This window comes from Wyeomyia smithii, chromosome 2 (assembly GCF_029784165.1).
Source record: "Wyeomyia smithii strain HCP4-BCI-WySm-NY-G18 chromosome 2, ASM2978416v1, whole genome shotgun sequence".
Classification (NCBI taxonomy): Eukaryota; Metazoa; Arthropoda; class Insecta; order Diptera; family Culicidae; genus Wyeomyia; species Wyeomyia smithii.
Genome location: NC_073695.1, coordinates 265,535,724 through 265,549,664, shown reverse-complemented (window position 1 = coordinate 265,549,664; position 13,941 = coordinate 265,535,724). Strand labels below are relative to the sequence as shown.

Below are 13,941 nucleotides of genomic sequence, written 5' to 3'. Positions count from 1 at the left end.
CCCTAATTTTCTTGTTTTTTGATCTTATTGTATTTCTTGATTGTCTTCATTTTTTTTGTAGTTTCTGACTATCTTAACTATTTCTACAACTCAAACTTTCTTGATTTGTTTGTTTTCCGGATTTTTTTTTTTCAATTTTTAATTTATTTTTTACTTCTCCTTGTGTGTCTTTCTTGACTCTCTTGATTTCTTAAATTTCGGGCGTTATGTGTATTTTCGACAGCGCAGCCCCAAAAAAAGTAGAACGACTATTGTTTTCCAATGTCCGACGTTTCGTCACTGATCAGTGACATCTTCAGAGGAAACATCAGACTGTTTTCTTCTCTCTTGACTCCATTGACTTACAATTTTCTTTCTCAGTTCTCTTAACTTTCTAGGGTTTTTCAACTTTCATAACTTTCTTGATGAACTTGATTGTCTTGACTCTTTCGATTTTCTTTCTGTCTTCCTTGATTTTCTTTCTTCTTTTTTGTCATTTTTGGTTTTCTGGCTTTTTTGACTTTGTTGCCTTTCGATTTGCTCGACTCTCTTGTTTCTTTTTCTGTTTAGTCTGATTTTATTGACTTATTTTGGTTTTTTGTGTCTTTCATAAAATTTTTTGATTTTCTTGAAAAACATAACGTTTGATTCTCTTTATTCTCCAACTTTTCTCATCTTTTTGACGTTGACTAACGTCTATATCGAAGTTAGGCACCTGAATTTGAAAATCTAGTAATTCAGCCAGGGAAAAGTGGTCAGATTTTGAGCGTTTATTTTTCAGTCATTTATAATCAGGTTATAGAGGTTTTAGCATCAATCGATCAGAAATTCTTTTACGATTAAATTTATGTAACAAAAACAAACTATTATTTGAGATTCACCATTGAAAAATTGGTAATTAATATCGATTACCTAAATAATACCGCGCAGGAAATCACCACCTCTCTTCCCAAGCACAGTCGACACTAATGGATACAATCGATCTGACGATCTGACGCTAGGTGTTAGCAGCTGAAAGGAGGAAAGACAAAATAGTACCGGTTTCACCCGTAATGCTGGCGACTGTTAGTAGTCCATGGCTACTGCAAAATACTAAAATGGCTGGAATTCTGGACTAACCAAGAATAATAATAACTAACAAGAATAATCGGCAACTGGCACTTTTTGGTGCCTCGAAGTTTTGTAAAAGAAGCGTTGCAATTCCATCTACTATTTGTTTTAATGGAATATAAGAATACGGTAGTCAACGTCATGCGGTCGTGTCTTGAATACCACCCTCCTACTATTTCTTGAATTTCTCGACTCTTTACTTTCCCGACTTGCATAATCTTCTTGAATTTCTTGCTTTACTTGAATTTCTTGGCAAACTTTCTTATTTTTTTTGTTTTTCTTGGCATTGACCTTTACAACTATCTTGAATTTGTTTTCAAACTTTCTTAAATTTTTTGTTACTTTCTTGAGATTCTTGTTTTTCGAGGCATATTTAACTTTTATTGGCTCACTTGACTTTCTTATTTTTTTAATTTTTTTTTCTTAACAGACTATTTCAACTTTCCTGACATTCCTTTTTCGTTAATTCGCTTGATTTTTATGTGTCTGGTTTTAGTTTTCGTCACTTTTCTGCTTTCTCAATCTTTCTTACTCTTCAACCTTTTTTATTTACTTTGTGTTTCTCTACTCTCTTAACTTTCCTAACCTTCCTGAATTTCCGAAATTTCTTTTCGACTTTCTAGACTCATTTGACATTCTTGATTGTCTTGGTTTCATGATATTGTTGTCTCTCTTGATCCACTTGAAATTTTTGATTTTTTTAACTTGCGTTTCTTTCTTATAATTTTTGACTTTTTGTTCAGACTTTCTAGTTTTTTCTATTTATTTTTGAATTTTTCGGCTGTCTTGAGCTTTTTCAATTTCGAAACTTTCGTATATTTATTTACTTTCTTGACTCTTAAGTTTATCCAAATTAGCTTTCCTCTTTCTGAACTTTTTTTTTTTCGGGTTTGATACATTTATTTTTTATAATTTCTATTTTTTACGTTAAACTTAATTTCACTTGTTTAATTTTGATTGGTGTTTTTGTACTTATAACTAACGTTTTATTATTTATTTTTTACTTTTAAAATTTACTTTTTACACATTTATTTGCCTTTTGACCTTTGAGATTTTTTGTGTCTCTTCACGTTTTGTTCTCTCTTCTAATTTTTCTCAGCTCTTTGACTTTAATTAATGCTGGATTATTTGAAATATTTCTTTTTTTTTCAATTTGAGTTTTCTAGTTTTGGTTCTAATTTTTTTTTTTATTTCTTTTTGTCTTATTTTGACTATTTTTTTATTCATTATCCCGACCTCTACAACTTCTTGAATTGCTTTCCTTTTAGGACTCTCTCAACTTTCTTGACTTTCTTGTTTTTTTGCCTTCATTTACTTTTGAAACTCTCTTGGCTTTCTGGAATTTCCTAACATTCCAAATCTTCTAAATACTTTCGCTCTTCGCAAATTTCTCAATTTTTTTCTTTCTTGACATTTTTGTCTATCGTAAAGTTCTTTACTTTAATGTTTGTATTGACTTTCTATATTTGCCATTTTGTTACCTAATTTTGTTCTTATATTGCTTGACGTTTTTCTTATATTGCATGGTTTCTATTTGCCTGTTTTTTTTTTATTTTCGTGAGTTTTTTTGGTCCCTTATTATTTTCTTGACTCTTCAGCCTCTCTTTTTCTACTGTCTTAACTTGTTTAACCTTCCAGAATCTCTTACTTGCGTCTTGACTTTCTGGACTCGTTTGACATTTTGGAATCTCGTGGTTTTTTTCTTGATATTTTATTAACTTTCTTGACCTTCTTAAATTTCTGGACAATTTTGAATCTATTAATCATCTTGTGTTTTTTTCACTTCGTTTTACTTCTATTACTGCACTATTTGTCTTTTTTTATATTTTCGTGACTTTTTTTGGTTTCTTATAATTTTCTTTAAAAACACTCCAGCCTCTCTTATTAATTTTCATGTTTTTTCAATGTCTTTTTTTTAACCTTCCTGAATTTGTTGCTTTCGTTTTGACTTTCTAGACTCGTTTGACATTTTTTTTTCTTGATACAGTCATACCTCGATATAAGGCAACCTCAATATAAGGCAGTCTCGATATAACGTAACTTTTACCTCGATTTAACGTAACTTTTTGAGATGTATTGAAAGTGAAAATAAATTATACAGCAATCGTTTTGACGTAAGACTACGTCTTTGTTTTCGCGAATTTTCAACTGAAGTTTATGGAATCGGTTCTATTCAGAACTATAGATGCTTGAAGATAAGAGCTATGAGAATTTTCATGTATTCATGCATCGTTAGTTTTACAATAACGACCATCAAATATAAACGGTAGTGTTGCCTATGAACAGTTTATCGCAGCATATAATATATTTAGTCCTACGTCACCATTTCATACAACCCCTAGGGCTATATACCTTGCAATATTTGGGGTATAAATCGCTTCAAAAAATGTTTGCAGTGAGTTTTGCAACCATTGAAACCAATGCAAAAATTGTTCTAAATGGGCATAAGAAAGGTTTAAAAATACTAATAAGTGATGGGAAACAGATTTTCACGCATCCTTATGTAACAATTCACAGTCTTGCATCAATTAAAAAGAAAATTTTTTTTTGCTTGTTGTAATTTTCTCTAAATGGGCATAAGCATGGTTTAAAAATAATGATAGGTTATGGAAAATAGGTTTTCGCGCATCTTTGAGTAACCATTAACATTGTTGCATAAATTAAAAAAAATAGTATTTGCTTCGATATATAACGTAACTCGATATAGCGTAACGAAAACAAAAATAAAGTTGCCTTATATCGAGGTATGACTGTATTTTGTGAACTTTCTGACCTTTTTACATTTCTGGACTTTTTTGACTCTATTAATTGTCTTGTTTTATTTTTTGCTTCGTTTTACTTTAAGAACTTTCTTGAGCTTATTACTATTCTCGACTCTCTTAAAATTCTTGACTTTCCTATAATTTATTACTTTTCTTCTAGACTTTTTAGCTTTTTTATTATTATTCGATGAGTTTTTTTGGCTTTTTTCACTTTTTTTAAATTTCAGAACTTTGTTGTTTTTGGCTCGCTTGACCTTCAAGTTTTGTTACCTTTTTATTTTTCTTGAATTTTTTGATACTTGTTACTTTTTTTCATATTTTTCACATCTGGTTTGATTTTTTGACTGTTTAGCCTTTTTTATGCTTTATTGTTTCTTATGATTTATTGATTTTCATGCACTTTTATCTTATATTTTTTTTCATATCATAAATCTCGTTTCGCCTTCCTTCTTCATACTACGCTTTATAAATAGTTTTGTCTCCTTAACTTCTCCTCATTTTTCGAATTTTTTCAACTGTTTTATACTTCTTTAAATTCAATGACTTAGTTCTACTCTTACGGCATTGGTTTTCTTGCTCAATTGCAGATGGTCTCGAAGTACGATGTTGGCCTTACAAGCCAATCGGCGTAGGTTCGAGTCTTGGCTCGGAAGAGACTGTTAGTGTCAGTAGGATCGTAGCGCGCTAGCCCCGCAATTGTCCTGTACACTAAACAGTCGGCTGCGAAGTCTGTGTATAAATAAACAGAAGGTCAAGTTCCAAATCGGAATGTAGCACCAAGGCTTTGTTTTGTTTTTAATATGATTTTCTCATGTTTTTGTTAATGTTTTCTGAACTTTTTGTGCTAACTTTACTCTTCCAACATTTTTCCTATTTGGTTGATTTTGTTGTTCAGTTGTTTTATTTTATTATTTCTCAAGAATTTTGTTCATTTTCTCGACTTCTTTCACTTATGAATTGTATTTCATATGCTCAAATTTAATTCTTTGATGCTTTTCAATCTTATAATTTCTATTATGTCATAGATTCTCATTTTCCGTTCCTGGAGCGTGAAATCATTAAAATATTTGTTCGTTTTTCGTTTTTATTGCTCGCTCTTTTTCTTCTCTAGAAATTCTCTCTTTCCTCTCCCCTTCTCACTCTCTCTATGTTATTATGTTCTTCTTTTCTAATTTTTCTTTATCAATGCAATGGGTTCTCTCTAGCTTTCTATTTTTTAAGTCTACTCTTTTTCATTTTGTCCCTCCATTAAAATTTACATAGAATTTGTCAGTTTTTCTCTGTCTTCCTGTATTAACATTTTTTACTTTTTTACTATTTATTACTTTGTCTTTCCTGACATTTTCTGTTGACTTCTCTGACTGTTTCAACCTTCTCGACTTTTTCAAATTATTAGATTTTCTTTAACTTTTATGATTACTGTTCCTGCTGTCTTGGCCTACTGAAATTTATCACTTTCCTGACTCTTTTATTTTTCTTTTTTTTTTTTTTTTCATTGAATGTTTTTTTTAATTTCTTAGCGTTCTTGATATTTTCGACTTTCTTACCTTATTTTGATTTTTATAACTTTCTTGAGATTTATGTTTTTCATGACATACTTGAGTTTCTTGTTTTTATCGACTATCTGGACCTTCTGATTTCCCCGATTCTTTTCACTTTCTTGATTTTTTCGACTTTTTTGGGTTTCTCAATTCTCATGACTTGCTACACTTTCCTAATAGTCTTGGTTTGCAAGAATTTTTTGTCCCTCTCAATTCTCTTTCCGTCTTTCTTGATTCTTTTGATTTTTTTTGTATTTTTCGATCAATTTCCTTGATTTTTAAAATATCTCCAAACAGTTTAAGCGACTCTTTTCACTCGCTAGATTTTTTTGGTATTACTGTTATTCTTGTCTTTTCTAACGTCCTTAGCTTTCTTCATTTAAACTCTCTACTTTCTATTTTTTTCGTTTTTTTTTAATTTTCTAGCTTTCTTGGATTTCAACTACCTTGAGTTTCTTAAATTTTATTGTAACTCTTTTGGCTCTTTCGATTTTTTTTCCTAATTTTCATTTCGCATTCTACATTTTGTTGATTTTTCACTTTCCAGCTTTTCTTATTTATATTTAAAAGTTTTCTTAATAGGAGTTTTGTCTTTATAAACTGTCTTAAACTTCTATCTCTTTAAATTTCTATCTCTTTATGTTTCTATGTCTCTATCTCTCTTTCTCTCTCTCTATCCCTCTATCTTTCTATCTCTCTATCACTCTATCTCTCTATCTCTCTATCTCTTTATGTCTCTATGTCTCTATCTCTCTCTATCTCTCTCTTTATCACTCTCTCTCTCTCTCTCTCTATCACTCTCTCTCTCTCTCTCTATTACTCTTTCTCTCTCTATCACTCTCTCTCTCTCTATCTCTCTCTCTCTCTCTCTCTTTCTCTCTAACACTCTCTCTATCTCTTGCTCCTTTTCTCGCTCTCTCTCTCTCACTCTTTCTCTCTCTTTATCTCTTTCTCTTTCTTTATCTCTTTCTCTCTCTTTTTCTGTTTTTCTCTATGTCTTTTTCTCTTTTTGTCTATCTCTATATGTCTTTTTTGGTTTTCTCTTTCTAGAGAGAGGATTTTTTTAGTTTCTTGTCCTGTTTTCTTCTCTTTACCTTTCTCTCCCTTTTTACGTTGTATACCTCGATGATGGATGATTATACACCTTTGTCGAAAAGGAGAGAACTTGATTCTAAGATTGAGCACAATTAATGATCAATCTAAGATTAAGCACAAGTTGGAAGGTCAAACGATGAAAATGAAGTTCTGCCGACTTCTAAACTAAAAACAATATAATAAAAAAAAGCAGAGGGATAGGAAGATTTAGGTTTCTATGATTAGCAAGAGTAATATCACCCTTAAAAAAACAACTGCAATTCAAAAGGGACAAAAATTGAATAAAATGACTCGAAAAAAAACTGAAACTTCAAATGCCGGCTTAATGAATAGCTAACTCTACAACCAATTGCAAAAAAAAAACTGCAATAAACAAATCTTAACAGCTCAACCACACATGATGCCGAGTGGCAGCGGATTACGTACTTCACTTGGTATTTGCTGGATTATCGAATCGCCAGATGCTCGTTCGTTGCACCTGGCAAATCCAGCCGAGTCTCGGCGGATGATTTACTGCACTTCAATCGTGACACCAAGCAGTCGATAACTTTCGACAGATAGACTGACACAATCGGCTATAAAATTCGCCGTATATTATTTCTCGTGCAGGCCTTCAACCTTCTTCAACTGGCCGGGCGGTAAGTAAATTAACCACCATCCAACAAGTAAACAGTTATACGGCTACATCCTCCTGCTGCAGTATTTACGGACCGAGTCGAGTCAGTTGGAGCTGAATTGACCCAAGCAGCCAGCCGACAGCCAAAAGGGGGAAAGGGGGAAATGAAATCGGATTGTTTATGTGACTGTTTGCGACTCTCGCGCGGCAGATAATTTCCCCAGAATCTTTCGGAGTCGCGGAAAAAGCGCACCACCAGCAGCAGCATGAAAAAGCAGCAGGGTAAGCGAAACAACAAAGCCGAAACCCGGCGGCTAACCATAACAGGAATCCTCTTTTTTACGGTGGTTTCCCCATTCGCTCGCTGACATGCCGCCTCACTGCAGCATCTTGCCGGTGTATGAAATCACTGGAAATTTTCGGTGATCAGCGTAGTAAGTTTGGATTTTTGCTCCCTACCAACCGTCATCAGGGCGGGCAAAGGTGAAGAAGAATACAGCAGCAGCGCGGGGGCACAGTTTTGCGAACAAAATTATCGATTTTTTATTCCAGGAAGGAGAAGGCAGATGATTTTATTTCATTCGGAAGAAATGTGTTGACGAAATATTCATCAGGGTGTAAATTTCATTGGGAATGAATAATGGCTGTGACGTCCAACTCTTGCATATGCCATAAAGCGAGAAAGACAGAAAAAAACCGAAAGAAAGAGCGTCCAACACATAATTCGAGCGAATTTCGTTCAACCCGCATGAATTTTGAGAGAGATGGGTCCGATGGTCCGACTCGCGTTCCAGGGAATTCTGACTGGGATGAAAAGCCTTGGAGAGCACTAATGATACGAAAAACGACACTCGAAAACAACAAAAAGGAAAAAAAGTTCAAAATAATCATCCGGTAAAAATCCTTCCGAGAGGCACATCGTAACGTCGTACAGTTTTCCGCATGTTGCGCGACTTGCAGCCGCTCAGTAGAACAATAAGTAAAAGTTACTAGAATGTCCCATTTGAATTTCGTTTAGAACCGACACCAACAGCCGAAAGCATAACGGCAATAAAACCGAGCTCCAACTTACGGTTCCGGTCGGTGCCGGGGTCGAACAGACAGCTAGCGGTGTCAGGATAGCATGGCAGGCAGTCAACGCCGGAACGGGATGACAGGATGACAGTCCCGGACCCGGACTCACAACTGGATGGATGCCGTAACGTGTTTGTATCCGAGGGCACAGAGAAGAAAACCCAAAGTACAATAAATTTTCACGTTCTGCGAAAGCCATTCTACCCTTTGAATTGCAATCTTTTTCTGCTGAGTTGCCCTAATCTCCAGTCCCGTCTGAACCTGAGAGGAAGGTTAAAACTTTTGCTAGGTTGAAAGAAGTTAAAATGCCAGAGGACGGAAAAAAGTACAATTATGCATTCCGCTTGGGCACCACTTTGCGTACGAATTGGTTTGATTATTTTGGGTTGCGAAACTTGAAAAAAAAAACCTAAATTTATCCACCTAGCGGTCAGACCCAGCCTTTCTCATTCAAACTTATTATTTGTAAAATAGATTTACATGAACGCTGCAATCCAATAAAGGAATATTCACTCTTTGGGTACTAAAATATTGATGTTGTAACTGAAGTATAAAATTTGAAATTTGACTTAATTTCGAAAATTTCAATCACCAGCAATACCAGAAACGTTTAAATTGAACGATAACATATTCAAATAATGTTGAGGCCACATATATTGATCAAAGCAGGTATAGTTTTGAATAGTCTCTTAATATCTTTACTTTCCATAACTTCTGAACCACATATCAAATTGATATGAAGTTTGTTATTTGCAAGTTTGAGAGATGACTCGTTTGTATAACACTAGTTATGTTCAAATAAGTCGTGTAATACTTGAGATAATAGACTTTCGTTGTTTTATTAACAATTTAATACATAACGGTTGCTTAAGTTTGATTACAATCAAATGAAAAGGTAACTTTGAAACCACGTGCTCAATCATAATTCATCAGTTAACCCTTAAGTAGCCCGTTCATCTTATATCAATATTGTTCAAATCGGTTGTGTAGTTTCTAAGATAATAAAGTTTCGTGATTTTCACATTTCGATACATTACAGACGAAGTTACAATCCAATTACAGCAAAATTCAAGAAGGTGTTATGAGGCAGCTAGACCTTTTATTTGATACTAATTCTGTGGGAATCGGGTCAACCTTCTCTGAGAAAAGTGAGTGAGTCCAAGTCCAAGTAGTCTTCGGAATATGTTTCTTTTAATAGCTGGATTTCACATTTTCGAACATAACAGGCAAAGTAATAATTTGTTTGCAAAAAAAATCATTAGGGTCTTATGGGGCAACAAGACCTTCCATATGACACTGATTTTATGCAAATCTGTCCAGCCATCTCTGAGAAACATGAGTGAAATTAAATAGTATCCAGAATACGTTTCTTTCCATAACTTCTGAACCACATGTTCAATCTTCATAAAATTCAAAAGTTATGGGTTTTTTAATTTAGCCTGTTCATTTGAAACCAATTTTGTTCAAATCGGTTGTGCAGTCTGAGATATTGATGTTTCGTGATTTTTACATTTAGATACATAACCTCTAAACAAGAAATCTGATTACAATGAAATTCAATAGGGTCTTATAGGGCAACTAGGCCTTTCATTTGCAATTAATTTCATTGAAATCGGTTCAGCCATCGCTGAGAAAAGTGAGTGAGAAAAAAAAGTTGCCAGTGATCGTCAGGAGAAAGTCAATATGTTTACTTTCATTATGTGATTTCACATTTTTGTGAACAACGGAGAAAGTTACTGTCCGATTGCAATGAAATTCAATAGCCTATGGTGCAATTCAATAACCTATGGTGCAACTAGACCTTTCATTTGACACTAATTTTGTGAAAATCGGTTCAGCCATCTCTGAGAAAAACGAGTGAGTTTAAACAACCTTAGGATAACTTTTGAACCATATGTTCAACCATAACGAAATTTGAAAGTTAAGGATTCTGAAGACAACCCGATCATTTGAAACCAGTTTCATTGAAATCGGTTGTGTGGTTTCTGAGATATTGATGTTTCGTGATTTTTACATTTTGATACATAACCTCTAAACTAAAAATCCGATTACAATAAAATTTAATAGCAACCTATGGCGCAACTAGACCTTTCATTTTCAATTAATTTTATAAAAATCGGTCCAGCCATCTCTGAGAAAAGTGAGTGGAAAAAAAGTTGCACATACACACACACACACACACGCACACACACACACACATACACACATACACACATACATACATACAAACAGAAAATGCTCAGTTCGTCGAAAGGGGTCGAGTGGTGTATGACATTCGGCCTTCGGGACCACTTTCATACCTTTGGTTTTTCCAGTGATTGCTATACCTTTCTAGGAGAAAGGCAAAAACAGAAACTGGTCCCAAATAAACGTCCGAGAAGGTTGAAAAGAAAGTGATTCCAAAATAAACCCAGAATCGCCGGAAACGCTTTTGAAGGCCAGAGAAGGCCAAAATAAATAGTCTAAAGTTGTGCTAGGAACATTCCAAATTTAGCTTAGCTTGGTCGCCTCTAGAGACTGAAAAATGTGAAAATAGAACATCTTCTCACATTGAGGACAGAATAACTGACTAACGCTTTAAAAGACCTGAAAAATAATTCAAATCATAATCCGCTCCTACACGTCTGAAGGAATCAGAAATAACCAGTATAAAGCTTAAATTCATTAAGCAGACAATGTGTGCAGTAGAGAAAGCGAAAAATAAGCGAACTGGAAATATGATACAGATTAGGAAAAATATACCGCATCCCGACGGGACTTGAACCCGCAATCTCCCTGTCTCCGGCAGGGTGTTTTGACCAATAAAACTACGGGGGACGGTGGTATTGTTCCACAATCTATATGCGTATCACATTCCACTACCGACTTATTCTATTGCTCATCTCTAACTACACACACTGCTGTGCAAGCGTTATTTATACGACTGAAAGGTTTCCTAGCGGGTTAATTTTTATTCTAAATTTCTTTTATTTTTTCCCTGATCAACCAAGCTTTATTGTTATTTCGAGTACAAGATTTTTTTTCAAAATTACCAAATACTGAATTTGGAAAATTTCCAATCGTAATAAGCACTAATATTTTTGAAATTTTATCGAGTCTCTAAACACTGTGCCTGCTCCCCGTTGAACGGATGAACAATCGCACGATTCAATGCATCCGTCTATGTCAGAATTTAAAACCATTTCAAGCTCTGAAATCCCTTATAGCGTTTCGCAACGGAACAAAAAAAAACAGTTCCCTGGAAATCCATCTTCCCAACCGACAAGATCTGACAATCCCAGTTTGATTGCTCCTCTGTACCACATCTGCATCCATCAAGGATGCAACTGGCAGCCGCAGTATATATCATTGTGAAGTAATGCAATTTCTTACATGCGTCGAGAAGAAGAAAAAACCTCCGAATCCATTCCGGGGCTGTGTGCTTGCCGAATCGCCAGTAATGACTAGCGATTGTACGTGTTGAATATCTTCTATTCCGTGTCTGTCTATATGTAAAATCAGACAGAGGATATGCGCTCAAACTTCGCGACCACGGCTTCACAAAGAGACATGGCTGCTCACCATTGCACATAGAAACGTGATTCCCCGGGAAAGTTCGAATCGGGGGATATTTTGTGCATCGTGATAGGAGAAAGACCGTCTCAGATAGCGAAATTACCATCCAGTTTTTGATCGTACGAATGCAAATCATTCGCCGAATGGATTAGTAAATAGTACATTTATATTCAGTCGGTTACAAATCCGGCAACGAAACGATTTCGCGTTTCGTGCAGATTTTATCTGGGGTTTAAAGCATTTTTTTATTATTAAGTAACAATATTATATGGTAGGTGTACGTGTGCTTTTACAATCGCGATAAAAAAGCTACGCTTTGCGCCAAACTTCTAAACATTCTACTTCTAGTTGTCATGCAATACATGAACCATAATGCGAACGGCTTGAGTCGCACATTATAGTCTATAAATAATTTAGGCACGGCTGCGGTATCGTGAGAACTTAGGAATTCCGATTTTCATTACTCCAACGCAGGGTGGGGGAAAAACCAAACAATCGAATGCCACACCGCTTTGCGCTACAAGTTATGAAAAATCGATTCGTCTTAACCTTTCGCAACCAGGTGATACCCACAATTCACAACGTTTCGAGAGCACCAGTATAGCGAAATTTGTGCGTGAAACTTTGACCTCTTGAACGAAGAGTGGCTACTGTTTGCCGAAGCGAGCCACAACTGGCTATCAAATTGAAAGGTTATGCGAAATGGAGCAGATTATCTTGAGGAACAGCAGTTTGATACGGTGATTCGTGCAAAAAATTGAAAGCAATTATAATCTTGGCATACAAGACTTTGACTTTGGGGGAGACTTTGAACTGTAAAACATTGGAAGGTTTAATTATTTTAATTTCAAACACTACCATGCGTCACCTTTTCGACACAGTAGCTTGAAGTGTAGTGCTCTTGTAGAAAAGGCACCATACTTTTGTTATAGCAGCGTGGCAAAACTTAATGAAAATCTTTCCTTATATTACAAGGTCTTAGGCACAACCCTTGTTGACAATTTATATTCGAGCCGGTCTGATATTACGTAAGACGCTGTAAAGCATTAGATATCAACCACAGAAACATAATTTGGACTGGATTTGGATACAAAAATGAATAAAAATTAAAATCTGCTCATAACATTTTTTTTGATCAAATAAATACATATTTTAAAAAAGATTTATTAAATCGAAAAATAGATAATTTGAGCTATATTTGGATTTGGATTTGGTTTGAAATTGTATTAAGTTTAAGATTTTAATACGAACGTGAATTTGAATTTGGATTAAATCTCATGTTTGGATTTGAATTCAAAATTCAATTTCGAGCCGTAATCACACTAGAATACATATTAAAATTCTGATGCGGATTTAAAGAAGTATTAGAAAAAGGAATTAATTTCGATTATGATTGAATTAAGATGAGATTTGGATTGGCTTTGGATTCGGATTGGATTTGGATTGGATTTGGATTTGGATTTAGATTGGCTTTGGATTGGATTTGGATTGGATTTGGATTGGATTTGGATTGGATTTGGATTGGATTTGGATTGGATTTGGATTGGATTTGGATTGGATTTGGATTGGACTGGATTGGACTTGTAGAGTGAAAATAAAATACTTGTGAACTGGTTGAAGTCTGAACAAGGAATGAAAATTTATTGCTGCTGCTTATTACAAGTAAATAACGGTTACTAAGGATAACCAGAACATCGCAGTAATGATTGTGAGTTACTACGATCGGAGGTTATTCTCCAACACTCCTCCTTAACCTACGATCCCTGTCAACATCCTAAATTGAATGTGTTTTTGTTTTGCCAAAGCTTTCGTAAATCCGTCAGCCGGTTGTTCGTGCGTTGGAATGTAATGGAGCTTGATGTCACCTTTTCCTACTACGTTCTTCACAAACTGGTAACGGATGGACACATGTTTAGTGCGGGGATTGCAACCATCATTGCGAGTCATACATATTGCGGATTGATTATCACAATGGATCGATATGGACTGCTCATCATTGATTTGTTGAAGAAGTTGCTTCCACCAGAGCGCTTCTTGAGTGGTTCGGAATAGCGCGATGAATTCCGCTTCACAGGATGATAGAGCCACGCAGGATTGCCGTTTCACGCTCCACGAAATGGCTCCTCCCATCTTCTTGAATAGGTACCCAGTGGTTGATTTCCGCATATCAGGATCTCCTCCCCAATCCGCATCTGTATACCCTGTCAGC

The 13,941-nt window shown here is 35.0% G+C and overlaps 2 protein-coding genes across 4 annotated transcripts in view; both read right to left on the bottom strand.

Annotated features, from left to right (window-relative positions):
- Positions 1–8,376, bottom strand: part of LOC129720581 (class E basic helix-loop-helix protein 22-like) — a 74,890-nt gene extending 66,514 nt beyond the window's left edge. The window contains exon 1 of the mRNA XM_055672069.1: positions 8,176–8,376. Coding sequence (XP_055528044.1) covers positions 8,176–8,376 — 201 coding nt within the window. The remainder of the gene's footprint in view (positions 1–8,175) is intronic.
- LOC129725460 (calbindin-32) overlaps positions 1–13,941 on the bottom strand; it is a 231,853-nt gene that overhangs the window by 195,196 nt on the left and 22,716 nt on the right. The gene's annotated exons all lie outside the window — the stretch shown is intronic.